We start from the raw sequence: 20,987 nt of genomic DNA on the forward strand, positions 1-20,987 counted from the left end.
CACAGAAAGATTTTCAAATGATAAGAAGCTGCTTGATAGAATAATCAAGCATGTGAGATCGTGTAGGAGCCTCTACATAAATAACACTGGTGAAAATTCTTTAAATGCCAGCATTTCGAAGGACAGTGACTTGTATGAGCTGCATAAGAGTGCAGTGAGTATGGCTTTGGAGAGTAAGAATGGACACTTTGATCTTTTCCTCCGTTTTCTGCTGGGCATCACGCTGGAATCCAATCAGAAGATCCTGCCATGTGTACTGAGTGAGAACAGTGGCAGTTTACAGTCTTGTGAGAAAACAAATTCATCAAGCAAGAGCTCGCAAAGAACCTCTCTGCAGAAAGAGCCATCAACCTCTTTCACTGTCTAAATGAGCTGAATGACAATACGCTAGTGGAGGAAATCCAGAATTATCTACGTTCAGGTTCCCCCATGGACACTGAGCTGTCCCCAGACCAGTGTTCAGCACTGGCCTACGTCCTGCTGATGTCCACGGATGTGTTGGAGGACTTTGACCTTTCTGCATACAACAGCACAGCAGCGGGGCGGAGGCGACTACTGCCTGTCCTCAAGATCTGCAAAAGAGCCTGGTAAGTCACCAGAGCAACACCGAGCTTGTTGGTATGTTTTACATTACGTCTCGGTACGAAAACTTATGGCAGTTATAATAAAATGTTCATGTTTCGGAATCGCACCACCAGGACAAATTGGAAAAGATCATGTCGCTCACAAATATCCCACAGTCCTCCTTGGCAGATAGTATGCCAACCCTAATTGGTCTGTCGAGCTATTCTGACATCAGCAAAAGACAACAAAAATCAGAAGTCTATTTTTCACTAAAAGTCATCAGGAAATACCACTGACACTGCTGACAGAACACTCGCACTAGCACTGATTGAAGATCAAAGTGTATGGAATATGCATGACACTACGTACAGAGTAATTTGTAGAAAGCATAACATGGAATGCTTAGTTCTACTGCTAACACTCTTTCCTTCTCAGCCTGCACCACTGTAACATGACAAAGTTCCTGATGGAACCAGTGATCAAGGTGCTCCAGTCACCCAACTCACTCCTGATTCATCTGGACCTTAGCTACAATAAGCTGGGGGAAACAGGGGTGAAGCTGCTCTGCGATTCATTGAAGGCATCAACGACCCTGCAGGTGTTGGGGTGAGGACACTGTGAATCCCCTGAGCTGATTCAGTTTGGATTGCTGAAAGAAAGCAAAGGAAAAACATTAAATGGAATCAGACCATAACTCGCCAGATGCGTCTAGTTTTTAGATAATTGGATAACTTTGCAGGTCCTCCTGCATACATTTCTCCTTATTTTTAATCATATGTGGAACTCCTGTGCAGAACTTTCATGTAAAATATGTCAAATGTCTGTCTTAATACTCTGCCCTTCCTTGCTTTTGTTTTCATGTTTGTGTTTTAAATGTTATTGCATGGTTTTAGGCAGGGATCTGGTGGGAGTGCCTGACCACTTGCCCCTTTTGCACAAACAATTGAGTGCCTCCCTTCTGAGCCTTCAGTGTTCCGTTTTGTCGTCAGATTTCACCCAGTACCCATCACATATGATCACACAAGTTTTACCAAGAGGGACCTCCCAAAATCAGCACATTTAGCCGAAGCACCTGCCCTTCAAAAAGTCTCTGCATGGCCCTGATTTTGAGACACTGCTGCAGATACTTATCTCAATAGCACGATAACTCAAAAAGTATTTTATGGGCAGACACATCCGCAGACACATTGTATGAAGAACTGGAACTGAACAGGTTTTTAGACAAATCACATCAAAACTGAAGCAATGCCACTTAATCTCAGCAAAGACAACGGTGACCACAAAAGACATTTGACCTTGTGACCGTTATAACTGAAGTGTATCTTACTACCATTTCACAAAAAACATATAGATGAATACCTTTCTTCATTTTGAGACAAATAACACAACAATTGAAGCAACAGCCTTAGGTAGAAAAAAGGGAGGAATGGGCTACATCAAAAGACACTTGAGCTTCTGAACAGAGTAACTCTAAAAGTATTTGATGGATCTTTTTCAACCTTGGAACATTGTTTAGGTGATGATCCGGAACCTGTTTCATTATGAGACAAATCACATCAAAAGTGAAGTAATCCTGCTTAGTGGTAGCTAAATGAAAACGAACTGCTGGGGAAAGTGTGTAGGGGGTGTAGAGATTGTAGAGTTTGGGGAGTGCAGAAGGAGTAGGAACTAGATGGGGGGCAATTCCGTTCGGGATCATACTGGTGGTGGTTCCAACAGCATCTATTTTTTGTTGTTTTTATGGTGATTCTCCACTGCAGTCTGGGAGACTGTAACCTGACCGGAAGCTGTTGTGAGGGCCTGGCCTCTCTCCTGATACATCCCCTCCTCACGCTGAAGGAGCTGCAGCTCAGAGGGAATGACCTGGGGGACTCTGGGGTGGAGCTCCTCTGCGGGGCTCTTAAGGAGACCAGCTGCCAACTTCAGCGACTGGGGTAGGAAGTGACTAATGACCCTGCATGATATGACGACTGGTTCTCACATAAATGTTGACCATTTGCTTTGTTTTACCTGTGAGTGAAAATGAAGCAATAATTGTCAATATTTTATTCATGTTGTTACTGTAGTCTTATTTCAATTGTGAATCACTACAAATGTAGGGTAAAAATATGATCTATTTGAGGTGATGTTTTTATTTTATATTTTTTGCATCCACTGGAAGAACATTTTCGATTGTTTAGAATGTTCTATTTTGTAATGTATTTGCTGAAGAATAAACTATTTTCTTATTAGATATTTAGATAGACTTGCTTACATATTACTTTTTATTTGCACATATATTGCAGCCACAGTCTCCACCTGGTTACTGTTGCTAACACCTCGTGCTGCTGTTCCTATAGACTTTCAGGCTGTCGAGTCACTGAGAAAGGCTGCGCTTCTCTGGCTTCAGCTCTACAATCAAACCGCTTGTACCTGACAGAGCTGGATCTGAGCTACAATCACCCAGGAGACTTAGGACTGGAACTGCTCTCAGCTGCACAGAAAGTCTCCAAACTGGAGACACTGATGTGAGTATTGGAAGTCTGAACATTTCTTCAGTGAACTCCATCAGGCTTCTTGAGGTGTTAGAATGAAGTGATTTCTTGGATGCCACACTCACTGGATTATTTTGTATTTCCTACAGTGTAGACCATTGTGGCCCATGCAGAGATCAACCAGGGTTCCTCAAATGTATGTATTCAAATAAGAGGTGAAGAATTAATGGAAATTCTTCTGAAAACATACTTTTTTTTATTAATGAATTGTTTTTGGTTTGCAGTTGATCACAATGTTTGTCAATGCTAACCTACAGCTACTATACAGCACATTTAAAATTCTAGAGTTCATTTCACCAGTGCAGTATGGTGTTACTGAGGCTGGAGACCCACCTTGTTTCTGCGTGTGTGGAGCTTGCATGTTCTCCCCATGCTGCCATGGGGTTCCCTAGGGGTACTCCAGTTTCCCTACCACAGTCCCAAAACATGCCAATGTGAATAGTAGTTGTCAAAATGCCCCTTTGTGCAAATAGTGAATGTGCCCTGTGATGGTGTTGGTGCCCCTTCCTGGGTTATTCCCTGCCTTACATCCATTGTTTCCAGGATGGGCTTCTCTCTCCTGCAACCTATGTTTGGCTATATAGCCCAGTCTCCTACAATGAAAGAATCCTTCCTACTGGAAATGTCTTAATGGAATATGAAATTCCAGTTTAGAGTGTGATGCTTTGACTCTGCATTATGTGTTTTTGTCTTGCTTCTTCACAGATGCCTGCCAGCTATCACTGGATCCCAACACAGTAAACCCACTGTTGTGCCTGTCTGAGGGTAACAAAAAGGTGACCTACAAAGGCAGCCATTCGTATCCTGACCACCCAGAGCGATTTGAAGACTGGGTGCAGGTGCTCTGCAAGGAGGGGTTGTCTGGGCGCTGCTACTGGGAGGTTGAATGGGAAGGAGGAGGTGTGGACATTGCAGTGGCATACAAAGGAATATCCCGGAAGGGAAGAAGAGACAGGTGTGGTTTTGGATTCAGTAATCAATCCTGGAAATTATCTACTCCTGGGGATATTTTTCTTTTCTTTCACGATGGTAAGTCGAGCAGGATGCAAACCAACTCTTCGCGGTCCCGCAGGGTGGGGGTGTACCTGGACTGGCCGGCTGGGGTCCTGGCTTTCTACAGGATAGACAAACGTACTGTTCTTGTGCACCAGGTCATCACCAAGTTCACTGAGCCTCTTTATCCAGGTTTTTTTGTCACTCAAGACTACTCTTTGTCTATTAGTGACATACTTTAATAGGTGTGTGAGGTTCATCATAGGGAGACTGATCTGAGTTGACAGTGGATGTAGATAGATAGATAGATAGACAGATAGATAGATAGATAACTTTATTAATCCCTCGGGTAGATTCCTCTGGGAAATTCGGTTTCCAAGAGCACAGCACCGAATAGGTGCGGTGTTGCAGAGCTACTTGGAAAGGCCGCCGTCACTCCAGCGCCATCTTGGAAGATACATATTGCAAATAATCATTTTATTGCTTTAACTTCTTATCTAATCTAAGATGGGTTTATGATGGGGAAAAAAACGTTAGTATTAGAGCTGGGCTATATGGCCAAAAATGTAATCACGATAATTTTCATTTTGGTCGATATCGATAATTATGGTCATAAACGTCAAGTCAATAGTTCTTTTCATTTTGAAGGCTGATTTTTACTCCTAAAACTGAAGGAGCCAGATGGTGATTCGTAGTTCTAAAGTATTTTTTATCGTCAGAAAGTGCCGAACATTTGCCAAACAATAGTGATGGCCACAATGACACGTCGGGAACAATTTGCTCTACTGTCTGACCCCACTAGACGGAGCTGTCTGTTCAAAAAAGGGCTCAAAACAAAGGGAAACTGAAAGAAAACCGAAAGCACCATGTGGGCTCAAGAAAGATCATGAATGATTCATGAATGTCGTTTTGGTCCTTACTACCAAACAGTATTTCACATTTCAGGGGTCTGAGACAGAAGATGAACCGGATGTTTTGTTCACTGCTGAAAAAACCCTGACACATTCATCATTTCTTAATTCTCTCTGGATTGTTACTGTCAGGATTTCTCATGGGCTGAGTTTTACTGTAGACCTTTCTTTTGGATTTCGCTGGATTTCCCTTATTGAACGACTTGCTTTGGACTCTTTGGACTTACTTGCTCTCCCGTTGAGTCGCCCTTCTGTTTTTACGGTTTTGTCTGTTCTTTGCCTAACTGCCCCATCGCATTATGCTATTTGTTCAATGATTCCCCCGTTTTTATGGCTGTGCTTGTGCTCCACTGCGGGTCCTGACAACGAGACACAGAGAAAGCGAAGTGAATTTGTGATGCAAAATGTGTCACCGGTGACATGTTTGGTCTTTTAATTATATCGGAATTATATAATGCATTTGACATATGGAAATGGCGAGGAAATTGTATTGTGATAATTATTATCGTTTTGTTGACCAGACTTACTTGGCATGTTGGTAAATTAATTTCGTACTGTTTTTAAACATTATGTCTAATGTTATTTTCTCAAAACTGTCTTGAATATTAAGTATGCTATCATAAAGGAGTTTTGTCAGTATTGTAAAATTCAATAAAATTGTCTCTTAATTAAATATTACTCTCAAAGAGTTAGTACTGTGATCAGAATTGTGTGTTCAGGCAAAGACAAAGGCTGTGAATATATTTTCATTTTCTATTCTTTATCATAAAAGGTGACTGACAGACCTGTATTCACTGTTTGTAGCAAATGTCCAAATTGCGATTGCAACCTGTATTTTGCTGAAACACACAAACGGTAGTTCGTGTTGGACTGCTGCAGTGCAGGAGTAAATCGTTAGCAGATGTACTCAAATGACCTGGAGATACTCTGAAATTTTGAATAAACTGTGTTGGGTTAAACCCAGGAAAAACAACATCCCACCAAGTACATTGAACATGGATGGCTCCACACAATACGAGACATTTACCTCCTTTGTAACGCAATCTGCGAAATAAAATCTATCAAAACACATATAATACGCTCTTGAAAACCTGAGGTTAGATAGCTAACGTACCAGTTGTCGTCGCCCTTCATACAGTAGTTAACGTACCAGTTGTCGTCGCCCTTCATACAGTAGTTAACGTACCGGTTGTCGTCGCCCTTCATAGTTAACGTACCAGTTGTCGTGCGTGTACTCGATGACAATGTAAGACTTATGAGTAATGTTGACCTTGTGCCACAAACATGGATTCAGTCTGCAGCAGCTTATTATTTAAACTGATCTACCAAACTAAAAAAAATGTAAGTATGTGCATTAAATTATAAAAGGTTTTGTGCTCATCACATCTGGCATGGTCCTCCATCTTTGTAGTTTTCACTTCTGAAACAGTGCCCCTCCCACAGCAGCACACACACACTTACCTCATCATTCTACCCTTTTCGCACCAAGTGAGTACAAATGCAAGATGATTTGTTGAGCTCCGGCATCAGCACCGGCACCGACTCCGGCAAGGGCTCGGTGTGAAAGCAATTGCAATGATTCCCCCCCCCCCCCACAAAGCCCCCGGTTAGAGGTGCTTGCCTCACTCGCCAAAGGGACCATTCTAACGCTTAATGTGAAAAATCGTATTCCTATCCATTGTCTACCATTATAAGGAAAAAGCTTAACGTCGCTTAATGTAGTAAAATAGCAACCAATAGTCACCAAATTTCTCTCAGACATATCTGGTCATAAACACCTATACCTGGCAAAAAATCCAAACCGAAATGTGGGGAAGCTTTTTCACATTAAGTGTTTTAGAGCATCCCTCAATAGAGTCCATCAAATAAGTTGGTGGTTTTGCTGCCAGTCGTGTCAACAGACACAAAGCAATGTCGACAAATGCGATATGATTAAGCTGGAGCCCCCAGCAATAAGAATGCTGAAATTAATTATTGTTCAGCGCCTATATATAAATTAATAATGCAATATCATCACAACTGTCATGTTTAGGAATAATCTTAGAGTTTGTGAGTTTTTTGCTCACTTCCCAGGGTGAAAGTCAGACCAAGCACCTCTGGAACCATTGTAGTACGAATATGGTACAAACTACCGTGGTACTAAGTACGATGGCCTTGGGAAACAGTCGTACTTCAGATGATAGTCTAATGATGCATCGTACCATGTTAGTTTAATGCTGTCCTCCGTCATTGTACGGGAAACACACCCCTGGCCAGCATGGGGTAGCATCACACCCATTACAGAGAAGACATTCGGGTCAACAGCCGACAGGCTTACAGATATACTCAGTGTGGCAGCACCAAATAGCTTAAGATGCTTTTAAACTTAATCTAACAGCAAACGCACTGAATTTCTTTGGATTTATCACTTTCAAGCTTTACATGAAATCATATAAAGTTCATAAGACCCAAAATCATGATGCAGGACCCACAAAGTCGTCCATGTTCTGAGCAAAGACACCATCAATAATCAAAGAGGAGAACAGAGTCATTACAGGAATCATCAAGAGTCAGAATGAGCATAACGGAGCCGCAGGCAAATAAAAAACAGTGAGGATTTATGCAGAATAATTACAGCTAATTATAATGTACATTTTAATATTGTAAAGAACACATTTCTTTGTATAGTAAGTAGTTAGTAAGTAACGTTTATTTATAAAGCACTTTTTTTGTTAGTCACAAAGCGCTGTGAAATAAAATGAAATAAATAAAATGTCATTGAAGTTAAAATATAGAATATAATACAAGGAGAGGAGTTAATCCAGATTTACTTAGACAAGTGAGTTACAAAAATGTATGTGTGATGAGATAAAAGAGGAATAAGCATTTCAGCCTTAGAGACAACAGTCCTTAATTTACACAAAATCATCAAATGAAAAAAGCAGGAGGGACTAAGGGACCTCACATGAGCATCAGAATTCAAGGACTGATCGAAGACAAACACCGAAGTTACACAGACAGACCTGATAAAAGCTGGAATATGATTAAAGTTAATTGCAGATACAGGTCAGGCAGGCTAAAAATGAAAAGCTCAGTTTTCTGAGAATTTAGCTTTAAATTGTTAGCTAAAAGCAATATGTTAATCTCTGTCAGACGGTCTACAAGGAAGGCAAACTTGTGCAAATGTTGAGGCTTAAAAGAACAGCAAAGCTGGGTGTCATCAGCAAAAAAATAACAAATATCCTTAACGGAGTTAATAATGCCAACTAACGTTAGCATGTACAATGAAGAGAAGAGTAGGCCCAAGGACAGAACCCTGAGGCACCCCACAAGAGAACGTGGCACTAACTGACGTGAACTCGCCTGCACAAACTGAAAAACCATGGTGAAGAGACGGAACATACATACACATACAATGCAATTAGCAGATTAAGGCTGATTGAGAAAGCCATTTTCCATGCCAGTCTGTACAAGCAAATGTCCATCTGCTACCCAGAAACGTCTTTCAAGTCAAATAAAATGAACTGTAACAGATCATTGATAATCTGGTGACTGTTCATCTGACCAGCTTGGTTATACAACAGGACTTGGAAACTTAAGTCTGTAGGCAATCTGACAACAACACAGTGTGGTTAGGATCCTTCAGATTCCAGTGCTGCTCTCCTCTGCAACCTGTGAACAGCAGAAGGTGAAGCTGTATTACAACAAGGGAATGTTTGTGATGCCACAGAATTGAGTCAGTAAAAGCCAGTGTGGACTAGAATCACCATGGGAGAGTCTGGGTACTTTATCTAAAACCCAGTATGCAAGTACAGACCCTCACATATAAATGACCTTCCTTATACAAAAACACTACAATATCCCTCCCTAAGCTCAGTCCAAAACTGGTTATTTAACAGTATAGCTGTATTAAATCAGCATGTGTTATTATAATTAAACATGCATGACTGCCCCTAGTGTATATTTACCTCTGTGTTTGGCTCATTGTGATCAGCATGTGATAATAGCTCCATATTCTGATCATCATGTGATCCCTGTAAAAGGGCGACTGTCAGCTGATTCATTTCATATAAACAGGTTTTGTCAAACAAGTCATGTAGGAACCAGAATGGTATTTACCTTTACGTTTGCATGAGTAGTTTAAATGTAACTAAACAATAAAGAACGGTTTGCATCCCAACAAATATCAAATGAAATACTTAAACTCCATGCAGGGAGGCATTTTTAAGAAGCTATCCTCCTTATTCAATTGAAATACACTGTTAAAAACTGACGAGTAACAGTATCCATGGATCCAAAGTGAGGGGTGCGATGGTATTGCGGTATACCATGATAAAAAATGTGTATATATATATATATATATATATATATATATATATATATATATATATATAAAGTTATATCATTAGTGCCATTCTCTACTGCGGTGTAAATTATGACATCACTTTATGTTAATATCTGTCATGCATATATACAGTGAATCCGGAAAGTTCTCACAGCACATCACTTTTTCCACATTTTGTTATGTTACAGCCTTATTCCAAAATGGATTAAATTCATTTGTCTCCTCAAAGTTCTACACACATAATGACAACGTGAAAAAAGTTTGAGATTTTTGCAAATTTATTAAAAATAAAAAAAACTGAGAAATCACATCATGTACATAAGTATTCACAGCCTTTGCTCAGTACTTTGTTGATGCACCTTTGACAGCAAATACAGCCTTGAGTCTTTTTGAATATGATGCCACAACCTTGGCCACCTCTCCTTGGCCAGTTTCGCCCATTCCTCTTTGCAGCACCTCTCAAGCTCCATCAGGTTGGATGGGAAGCGTCGGTGCACAGCCATTTGAAGATCTCTCCAGAGATGTCCAATCGGATTCGAGTCTGGGCTCTGGCTGGGCCACTCAAGTACATTCACATTCACATAGTTGTCCTGAAGCCACTCCTTTGATATGTTGGCTGTGTGCTTAGGTTCGCTGTCCTGCTGAAAGATGAACCGTCGCCCCAGTCTGAGGTCAAGAGAGCACTGGAGGAGGTTTTCCCATCCAGGATGTCTCTGTACATTTCTGCGGTCATCTTTCCCTTTATCTTGACTAGCCTCCCAGTTCCAGTGAAAAACATCCCCACAGCATGATGCTGCCACCACCATGCTTCACTGTACGGATGGTACCGGCCCGGTGATGAGCAGTGCCTGGTTTCCTCCAAACGTGACGCCTGGCATTCACACCAAAGAGGTCAATCTTTGTCCTATCAGACCAGAGAATTTTGTTTCTCGTGGTCTGACAATCCTTCAGGTGCCTTCTGCCAAACTCCAGGCAGGCTGCCATGTGCCTTTTACTAAGCAGTGGCTTCCGTCTGACCACTCTACCATACAGGCCTGATTGGTGGATTGCTGCAGAGATGGTTGTCCTTCTGGGAGATTCTCCTCTCTCCACAGAGAGTGAACATCGGGTTCTCGGTCCCTCGATCGCAGAGTTTAACTGGCCGGACAGCTCTAGGAAGAGTCCTGGTGGTGTCGAACTTCTTCCACTTACGGATGATGGAGGCCACTATGCTCATTGGGACCACCAAAGCAGCAGAAATTTTTCTGTAACCTTCCCCAGATCCGTGCCTCAAGACAATTCCTTTGACTTCATGCTTTGTTTGTGCTCTGACATGCACTGTGAACTGTGGGCCCTTATATAGACAGGTGTGTGCCTTTCCAAATCATGTCCAATAAACTGAATTTACCACAGATGGACTCCAATTCAGCTGCAGAAACATCTCAAGGATGATCAGTGGAAACAGGATGCACCTGAGCTCAATTTTGAGCTTCATGGCAAAGGCTGTGAATACTGACGTGTATGTACATGTGATTTCTCAGTTTTTTTATTTTTAGTAAATCAGCAAAAATCTCAAACTTTCTTCACGTTGTCATTATGGGGTGTTGTGTGTAGAACTTTTAATCCATTTTGGAATAAGGCTGTAACATAACAAAATATGGAAAAAGTGATGTGCTGTGAATACTTTACGAATGCACTGTATGCTATTATAACATTAAATGTCTGTTACATTCAGTGATCCCAATTCACATTAATTCAGAATTCATTCATAAAACTGTGACAATTTGCAGTAATTTTCATAAGGCAGGTGTGACACTTCCCCCACACTGTGGACGACACCCTTCGTTTAGCTGGGTAACTGGCTAAGACAGTCCTAAGTATGCTGGCGTGTTCTGAGGACACGGAGGCTGTAAGTAACATTAACAGTGAAATGCATCGTCCAAAGTAAGATCCCCTTCAGATCTGTGGACACATTTTGGATTCAGGAAAAAAGACAAAGTTATTGTGGAGAACGACCTGCCGAGAGAACACCTGGGCTCTCAGACTCAAACTACCTGCGAGCCATTGGTCAGGATTGTTTTTTTAAATGATAAGCGGATTATCTGATAAATAGCTGACATGGGTCTCGATACTTTGAGCTAAAACAATGCACAGGCTCATATTCACATGAACCATGTCACTGACAAGTTAAAAAAAGACAAAATTCACTTCATACAACTATTCAAATTGATAAGAATTAACTTAACTAAGTTCATACAATACATTTCTCATGTATGTTTGTGTTATTTATAGAGTGGCAGGGAGGGGTGTATGGTTATAATACCATGAATGTTTCATACCATTGCAGACTCTGCTATATAAATAAATGTAAGGACTAGACATCATCAGACTATCTTTCATAAAACCCAGGACACAATTTATGGTCATGTGACACAAAATCAAGCAGTACTTTGTTCAGATAAGAACTTCATATATAAATCGCCATTCATAATATTTCCTTACACAGTCAGAGCAGGGTTAAATAACAATATAGCTGATTAAACATGTAATATTTATAAGTAATTCTTTATCTGGCAGCACTGCCCCCTAGTGCATATTTACCTCAGTGCTTGGTTCATTGTGATCAGCAGATGATAATAGCTTCATCTCCAGATTGTCATGTGATCCCTGTAAAAGGGCGACTGTCAGCTGATTCATTTCATATTAACAGGTTTTGTCAAACAAGTCATGTAGTGACTGTGAAGCTATATTTACCTTTCAGTTTACAGGACTTGGTTAAAGTAACCAAACATTAAAGAACTGCTTACATCCCAACAGGTATAACACCAAGTTAAATACTTATACTGCATGGAGAGTGTGGGAAGATGCTAACTGCCTCATTCCTGTGAAGGACACTGTAAAAACTGACAGGTAACAGTGAACTTGGATCCAAAGTGGAGTAAATGACAGGAACCCTGAGAATCACAGAGCTCTTGTTCCTCTCTTTACCTCTTCTGTGTTTCGGCCGTTGGGCTCAGGGGGGGACGATGCAACAGTCTCCTCATTGGCATGTGATCCCTGCAGAGGTGGGTGTTAAGTGATCAGGTGTTAACCTACTGCAACGACCAAACTCATAAAATATTCACAATGCTTATGCATGGAGACAGTTTGTAAGATGCCAGCTTCCTTCTGAAACACACTAGTTATCAATGACAGCTGTCAGTGTTTAAAGATGAAGGGCACAGGGTGCATTATAGCAGCTCTGGATTACAGGACGTCCTTTGCTTACCTCCTCTGCATCTGATCCACAGGAATCAGAGGAATCAGACCCAGCTTCCATCTCCTGATGCCATGTGATTTCGAAGACAGTCAGAACAGATGTCAATAAATTTCAAATCGACAGGTTTAGTTAAACAGGTAATGTAGCGACCACAAAGTGATATTTAACTTTCAGGTTATGGCTAGTTTTAATGCAGCTAGATAAACTGAAGACCAACCAGCTGTCTACATGCATAAGTACTTATCAAACACTTAAACTTGTAATATATTCACAACATTCCTGCATGCACAATGTCCGTCATCCGCACAGAGGCACAGCAATAGATGGCATGTACACTCACAGCCACACGCTAATATGTCGTTAGTGTGGAAGTTCTTCACTGTGAGTGAAGATGAATTTTTTTCCTATGACAGAGTAAAAATGTTTTAGCAAAACATTAACCCCCTGTGCTATAATGTGAAGTATGAAGGTATGAAAAAACCTGATCTTAATCTAGCTTACTAGCAATGTAAGAATTGCATGTGCAAAACATTCAGTGTTGGTATTAATAATATTACCCTGCACCTATTTGAAGAGTATAGTATACTTTAGTGTTATTTGGAGGTTTGTAACCTATGGAGTTTTTTTAAGACGAGTAAAAAATAGAGAAAAAGGTCAATGTCGTGTTATCTGGTGAATTTATACATACTGGAAAATGATTTAAGTAACTGACATTTGTTTTCTTATTTAAATCTGTTGCACCTGCTCTTGTTTGGTAAAGTAAACATGTCAGATAAAGTTAAAATGAACTCATTTTCAGTAAATTATTTGTACCTCTTTCCAGTCACAGAGCACTTTATTTTGAGACTTGTTTAAAGATCCTGTAAAGTGCAGTTTGGGGGACGATTTTTTTTATTATGAAAATAAAATTTTGCATCGAAGAAAAGCTGATTTTTGTTTGCATGAGCTGTCGATTATAATTCTTAGGAAGAAAATCATAACTGGCAAAAATTGGTATTGGCTGGTCACACTTGCAAAAAACTGGAAATCAGAATCAGCCAAGAAAATTACAATTGGTGCCTCTCTAGTAAACATGTTTTATTGATGTGAACTCTAGCTGCAGTGGTAATGGTGAATGGTGTTGATGCTTGAAACGTACAGAGTAACATGAAACTGCAACCAGACAGCTGAGCGATACGTCACAGTGGGAAGGAATTTGGAGGACAGAAGAGATTCTGCATGACAGTGGCAGAGTGCAGCCTTTCGGGAGTATGGAGTACGTTCACGAGACACAGGTGAGGGGGGAGAAGAGCCACTTCCACTCCACTTGCTGCCCCCCCACCCGATTCATCCCCCGCTTGTTGACCTCCTGCATCGGCGAGGTCACAGCACCACTCAAAACCCCTGGGTGCTCGGGTAGGTTGGACTGGGAAGCGTCCCATGCTCAGTGTGAACTGTTACTGTATAGGGGGGGCGGTACTGGAGGTAAAGGTCCTGCAGCTGGCTGAGTGCCTCACAGACGACGCTGTCCTGCCTCCCGCTGCTCAGCCCTGGGGACAGACACAGCTGTGCTGCACTAGTGGGGGAGCTGAAGAGCCGGTTTGGGCAGTGCGATTAACTGGACCTGCTGAAACGTGACCTGGGGGGTCACTGCAGATGGCCAGTCCAGCCTCTTCAGGCACATTATCACAAGGATGAGTCCAGTGTTTTAAACACACAGTGCATAACAGGAAGTTTGTCGAAAGCTTAAAGGGAAAACTTACCCAGTTTAAAAACCGTGTATAAACCATGAGGCTCAGCTGTCATACACCCACACAGCAGCAGGTCACACAGACTGAGCCTCTAGCTACACAACACACCCTAAATATCCAGTATTCACTACCTATAAAGTCCCGCTTTGACAGGCTGCTAAGATGTACTACAGCAAAGCTGCCGCTCTGGGTAAGTGTCTGAGGGCAGGAAAATCACCAAGGTCATCAGGTGACCCCCCCCAACTCATACCTGTAAAAGAGTAAAATCACTGTAATAATGACTCTAAAATATAACAAAGCGGACCGACGCCTGCCTGCCCAAACCCGACTAAACCACACTGACAGGCACCAGCCTGAGCCTCACACTTTCAGATCCTTCCCTCCATAAAACACGCGGCCAGCAGTAAGAAGGAGAGAAACGGCGGGAAATGCTCACCTACCCGTCCTTTCCTCACAGCCGATCCCGCCGCTTAAGCCCCACTGACCCCCATAAACCCGCCACATCCAAAGACTGGTTACCGCTCTGCATTAACCAGTATGTTAACCAGCTGCTTTAATTTACCCATAATTCTACCTTCTGCATGGCATGTAAGAACCCTATGGGCAGGTCACTCACCCAGCTCTGGCAGCCCCTAACAGGAGCCCAATGGACAGAGTGGCGGTGGACAGGTTGGGCCACCTTCCCTGTTCTGACAGGGTAACAGGTACATGCTCACAGGGATGGATTACGTCACCTGGTGGCCAGAAGCCTATACCACCCCTGACCAGGAGGGGGAGACAGTCGCAGATGCCCTGGTGGAGGGAGTGTTCATCTGGTCCGGTGACCAGGGGAGGGATTCTCAGTCTGTTGTCTTCCCTTCTCTGTGCAGCCGGCTGCACAAACACAAGATCCACTCCTCCCATCTGCGGCTTTAGAGTAACGGCCTGGTGGAGAGGTTTCACTGCACCCTGGGACAGCAGCTGCCGTCCTTGTGGCAGAGCATCAGCGGAACTGGGACACACAACTGCCCCCAGAGGAACAAGGGACGGTGTCCCAAGCTGGCCAGCCGAGGGGGGGCTGCAGAGTACAGGAGCTAATGGGTGAGGGGGTGGACAGGGTGCTCCTGCTGCCTAGGGGGTGGGCGGGGGCTCTGCATAGAGACAGACTGGCCCCTTATGGGGGAGACGTCACCACCCAAGCTCTGGGGCCTCTGATTTCCTCTCCCTGTTCCCCACCCACCCACTGTCCCCCCCCCCAGTTCCCTTGCCCCCAGGTCCCCAGTAGTCATGGCCAGACACCGCCGAGCATCACCAGGACTTTGCTTTGGGAGCACGCTATGCTTCCCTTAGCTGGGGAGGGGGCACTTCTTGGTGCAGGATAATACCCAGCTAACCTGAGGTTGGGGGGAGTTCATTACCCAGCCTTCAGTTTCAATTTTAATTCATTTTTAGCTCCCGAAGGTTTTCCCCCCCATCCCCTTCATGGTGCTTGCAGCCTTCCTGTGGGCGGCTGCAGCAGAGCTACTCCCGCAGAGAACAGAAGGTTATAGTGGCTGTTTATTTCGAGCTGTTGTGAGTTATTTTATGGTGACTGGAGAGCCAATCCCACCACCAATCCCCAAAAATTGTTTCCCTGCAAGTTTGCAGAGTCGGATACAGGAAAAATGAAAAAAGGAGACAAAGAAAAGGCTGAATGTGACCTGGAGGTCCTTCGGGAAGGAGGGAAACTCACAGACTTTCCAGTGTGTTAGACAAAAATGGACCTGGACTCCTGTCCGCAGAGACCTGTCGACCCCGAGCAGTCAGCACCGTCATACGCTGCTAGATGACAGCCCACAGCATTGCCATCACATCAGGCTGACCAGTCCTGTGCCTCGGCTGACCTGACGTCTCCAGTCAAACTTGTTCCAGAAATGCCTGGCTGCAAAGCATAGGAAGCTGTGTAGCGGCCAACTACACGACGTCCTCCAGTTGACCATGGTCAAAATGGCAGGACCCAATGGTGACCATATGTGACCGTATGTTAGTCCACCGACCCTGGACTGCTGGTGACCTCACTGATGTAGCACGGAGCTTCACCGACCCCCGACAAACAGGGGGCGTGAGGTTTACAAAAGAACTGGGACAGTTCTGCAGAGAATTTCAACCCACCGATTATAAACTCTGTAAACTATTGCATTTGGGATTGGACTTTTCCAAGATCTCCACTATCTGGCGCAAGGCTGCATATCACGGCCCAAAACCCAGATTACAATCATGAGGACAATGTGGAATATCGTACATTCCTGGAAAGACTGCAGGAATAACTAAGGGAGGCTTTCCCTGTGCGAATGGACATGAGCAGGATCTCCTCCTGCAAACAACAGGAGGGAGAGACTGTCATGCTGTATTTGCAGAGGCTGAGGTCCATCGTGGAACCAAGACCAGGGAACATGAATGCAGACCAGGCTGTGACGACCTTCAAAGCCCAATCAACACTAGAAGCGGTAAGCGCCAGTCATTTAACAGCAACAAGCAAAAAAAACAAACTTTGCACTCAGTTAAATTCCAGGACCCTCCTTTCATGACTTTTCCTAGATTTGTGCGTTGCATCGCCCAGCACCCTTAAATTTTCAACATCACACTGGTACAAGCTAATTTAAAGCTATTTTGCTCATACTTGTGCGAAATTGCGGATAGCTGCACGTTCTGTGATGCTGTTTCCTGCCTTCCCAAGCTGCCATTCTCTTCTCTCTCAGCAGATGGCACAAGGATCATATATATACACACACATACAGAACTCGTGGTCATAAGTGGAAATTAGCATGAGAACATTTTAAAACGAATTTGAGGAAGCACTTCTTTACACAGCGTGTAGTTAGAGTATGGAATAGTCTTCCTGCTAGTGTAGTGCAAGCTAAAACCCTGGGTTCCTTTAAATCAGAGCTAGATAAGATTTTAATAACTCTAAGTTATTAGTTAAGTTTTCCCCAAATAGGCTTGAATGGGGTCCTCTCGTTTGTAAATTTCTTATGTTCTTAACACATTTTGCAAAAACTAATTTTCAAAACATGCTAGAAAAATGTAAAACATCACAAGTTGCTCAATAGCAAACAAACTTTGGAACACAGACCATTATAGGCACAAGCTTTAACTATATGAATGTATTAAAGTCATTCATAAATTCCTTTCAGTTTAATAAATAGAAAGCTATTACTTATTGGCATATCAATAGCGAGTCGTGCTTGAGGGCGTGTCAGTCAGTAGAACGCGATCAAGAAACGTATATGCTGATTATTTTAATCATTTGATATAAAAGCAGACGTCTGTGTTTGCTGAGAGCGAGCATATTCCAAAATCGACATTAGTGTCACTCATTCAAAAACATGTTCTAAGTTATTTCTAATATCTAACATTTTCTAACATTCTTTGAGGGCAGTTGGCAGGTGATAAAAGGAGATGGCAGCATGAGCGGAGCTGTTATGATCATTAGCATTTCATTATGATCAATGGCATTACAGGGACATCGAGAGCTATAAATTAGTTCATAGGTATGCCTACACCTCACTGTGTAGTAGCTACACAGTTTGGGCGGTTGCACTATTTCCGATGATTCGGAGAGAGCAATATACCCCACAACAAGTGCAGGATTTGCTGTGGAATATTGATGAGATGGAATCGGAGGGCGAACAATGTGAGATGTCAGATGGATAGGATGGGAGAGAGGATGGGAGTAAATTCAATCTGAATCTTGAATCTGATTCAGGTTCTGAATCAGACTCTGAAATTGATTATGCTGCAGACTCATTTCAAGAGGCAAGAGATGGCACAGTATGGGTTGAACAACCGACAGGAAACTCTCAGGGGAGAGAGCATGAGAATGCAGTATAATGAGAGAAACCCCAGGGCCCACATGTTATGCCAAGGACAGTCCATTGAGCAGTTTGTGTTTGATTGACACAGAAATCGGGGAAAAGATTCACAAATACACTAAAGAAGAATCTGACCGAAAAAATGGCAATAAATTCAAGCTGACAGCTTATGAGCTAAAGGCATTTATGGGTCTCATTTATTTGAGAGGTACTACTGGTGGCAAAAGCATGAAGCTGGATGACTACTAGTCTGCTGACTTGGGAAATCTTATTTTCAAAGAGACATCATCTCGACAGAAATTCCGAGATATTATGCATTTTCTGTGCTTTGATGACAAGAGCAGTAAATCTGCCCGATTTGTGACAGATAAATTTGCCATGATATCTGAGATGTTTGAGAAATTTGTGAAAAACAGTATTGCTTCTTACACCCCCGGTGAGAACATAACTGTAGATGAACAACTGTTCCCTACTAAAGCTCGTTGTTGTTTCACACAGTACATGGCCAATAAACCGGGCAAATTTGGCATAAAATTCCGGGTTGCTGCTGATATTGAAACAAAATGCAATTCCCTATCTAGGGAAAGATGACAGTTATCAGACAATATTGTCATGCGTCTCATGGAGCCTTTCCTGGGAAAAGGAAGAAATGTAACGACAGACAGTTTCTTCACCTCACTGGCAAACAATCTTCTGGTGAACAAAACCACCATCATTGGCTCAATGAATAAAATGCCCCCATGTACACAGGCACAGTCTGAAAGGTTTTCCACCAAGGTGCTGAAGGCTGGAAAAGTCACACTCACAATTTACCAGGCAAGACCAAAGACAAATGTATGCGATCAGAGCACAATGCATCTGACAGTTTAAGCTGATAATGGCACAAAAAAACTGCCCAAGACAATTTCCCACTACAGCAGTACTAAAGTTGGCGTTGCTGTTATGGATCAAATGGCACGGCTGTATTCGGTAAAGGGAGGCACCCGGCAGTGGCCCGTAGCTGTGTTTTACAATCTCCTAGACCTGGCCGCAATTAATGCACATATTCTGTACAAACAGTGCATGAATGTCACCATAAGTAGAAGGAAATTTATTCTCCAGCTGGTGAAGGAGCTGCGAGCGCATCAGAAAGCGGCCAAGGCAATAGTGGCAATAGCATGTAAGCGACCTTTTCCGGAAAGTCCTTCCCTGTCTGCGAAAAGGAGACAGTGTCAAAACGACAGATGTTCTGGGAGCAAAACTTTATGACGTCTGCCAGAAATGTCAGCCAAGTGAAATGTAAGCCTTTGAAAGGCAATACAGCCACTTGTAAAGCATCAGCTGACGTTTGAGGAAACTTCTGAGTTCTTGAGTCATTCAAATGAACAACAGACTATGTCACTGTTGAGAGGGTTGGGAGGTGTTACAAATCGGCTATTTGGCAGCTAAGTGTTGAGTCTTGATTGCACTTTCCCCGACCATGAGTGCCCTCATGACATAAACTTCATCAGAAGGTGCACGTGGCCTCCATTTTTAATCTAATTTTTATTTTCTACGCCACAAGGCCACCAACTGCGCATGCACTGGGAAACCAAAATGTTACCTTATGTACTGTTTTAAAATTCTAATTTTAAAATGTTAAGGAAATATAAACTAAAAAAGAATTACAATTCTTACAAGTCTTCAATGGTCTTCAGTGGGAAACAATCAGACATTGTTAATCACAAACAGCTGTTTATTACCAAATTCACCACGCAAATTTCAAAAGCAAAGTAGTTACAATGTAGTTACAATGTAGTTACAATGTAGTCCTGTCTTCCTTGGGCAGCCGTACACATCACTTTCTTGCTTTCTGCACTTTTAATGTTTTAATGTTAATGATTTAACGTTGTCAGAATGAACAAATTGATGTATATGGAATATAATCACATAGTCTTTTTTTTGCAGGTGCTTAAAACGGTTAGCATTGTGATTTGTGCTATGTAATTTTCTCATACTGTTAAATAGAGTGCAAATTTTACTGATTTTAATGAGCTTCTGTAATGTATCATTTAATATATTTAGTATAATGCCTAAATACATTTCTTTATCCAATTTCCTCAAAGTTCTCTGAAGTGGGTGAATCTGAATACAAAATAAAGCCAAACTGTGACAAACCTTCACATTATACAAGACATAAGATACAGATTACAAACAGATACTATGAAAGTAGCCTTTTTCAGATAATTTCCTCCGTCAGAGACTATCATGAATGACTCATTGGCCGAACTCACCCTGATCTTATAACCAAACTATTTGCTTTGTGCAAGAAGCGCCATCTAGCAATCGTTATGTGTCAGTAACAGTGTCCCTCTCTAAAGACTTAGCGGTCTCATGACCGCCTAGCCGCCCTATAAGTATGTCAAACCAGCACGACGCTTCTAGCGTTAAGAAACTGTTTCTTAAACAGACTGCAACCTGACATAGCTGAAAAGGGTGACCCAGACCTGCATCACCCGGGACTCTGGCAAGTTACAGTTAATTGAACAACATGTAATACATGCAGAGAATTTATTGAGAGACAGAGCACAGAAAAAACATAACAAGAAGGACGACACGCTCTACAAGGCAGACCACTGGAAATATAACTGCATCAAGCAGAGGATAAGGGTGGTAACGGGGATGAGGACGAGGACACAGGGGCTGAAGAAACGCGAATGCCTGTTACATCTGCGGAAAAGAGGGACATTGGGCAAGAGAATGTTCGACCGAAGGCGATAATAAATCTAGGAAATTGCAACCTAGGTGGTTTACTAGGGAAATAAAGCATAAAGTAAGAAGGAAAATGGCTTTGTTCCAGCAATGGAAAATAACTGATGATGACAGAATTAAGCAGGAATATCTA

At 42.4% G+C, this 20,987-nt stretch overlaps 2 protein-coding genes across 7 annotated transcripts in view; both read left to right on the top strand.

Moving 5' to 3' along the window:
- The window catches only part of LOC125704420 (protein NLRC3-like), a 91,869-nt gene extending 87,911 nt beyond the window's left edge, over positions 1–3,958 (top strand). The window contains exon 8 of the mRNA XM_048969956.1: positions 3,875–3,958. The gene's annotated coding sequence lies outside the window, so the exon portion shown is untranslated. The remainder of the gene's footprint in view (positions 1–3,874) is intronic.
- LOC125704417 (NACHT, LRR and PYD domains-containing protein 5-like) overlaps positions 1–4,380 on the top strand; it is a 97,228-nt gene extending 92,848 nt beyond the window's left edge. Inside the window, exons 6-11 of one of the 6 annotated variants that reach the window (XM_048969942.1) lie at positions 422–587; positions 1,000–1,170; positions 2,325–2,498; positions 2,904–3,071; positions 3,188–3,234; positions 3,804–4,380. In XM_048969942.1, the coding sequence (XP_048825899.1) occupies positions 422–587; positions 1,000–1,170; positions 2,325–2,498; positions 2,904–3,071; positions 3,188–3,234; positions 3,804–4,333 (1,256 nt within the window). In that variant the 3' untranslated portion in view covers positions 4,334–4,380. Of the gene's footprint in view, positions 1–327; positions 588–999; positions 1,171–2,324; positions 2,499–2,903; positions 3,072–3,187; positions 3,235–3,803 lie in introns of all 6 variants that reach the window. The other 5 variants (XM_048969938.1, XM_048969939.1, XM_048969941.1 and 2 more) reach the window with 5 other exon arrangements.
- The last annotated feature ends 16,607 nt before the right edge of the window (positions 4,381–20,987 follow it).

The sequence above is a fragment of the Brienomyrus brachyistius genome, chromosome 12, assembly GCF_023856365.1.
Source record: "Brienomyrus brachyistius isolate T26 chromosome 12, BBRACH_0.4, whole genome shotgun sequence".
NCBI classification, from domain to species: domain Eukaryota; kingdom Metazoa; phylum Chordata; class Actinopteri; order Osteoglossiformes; family Mormyridae; genus Brienomyrus; species Brienomyrus brachyistius.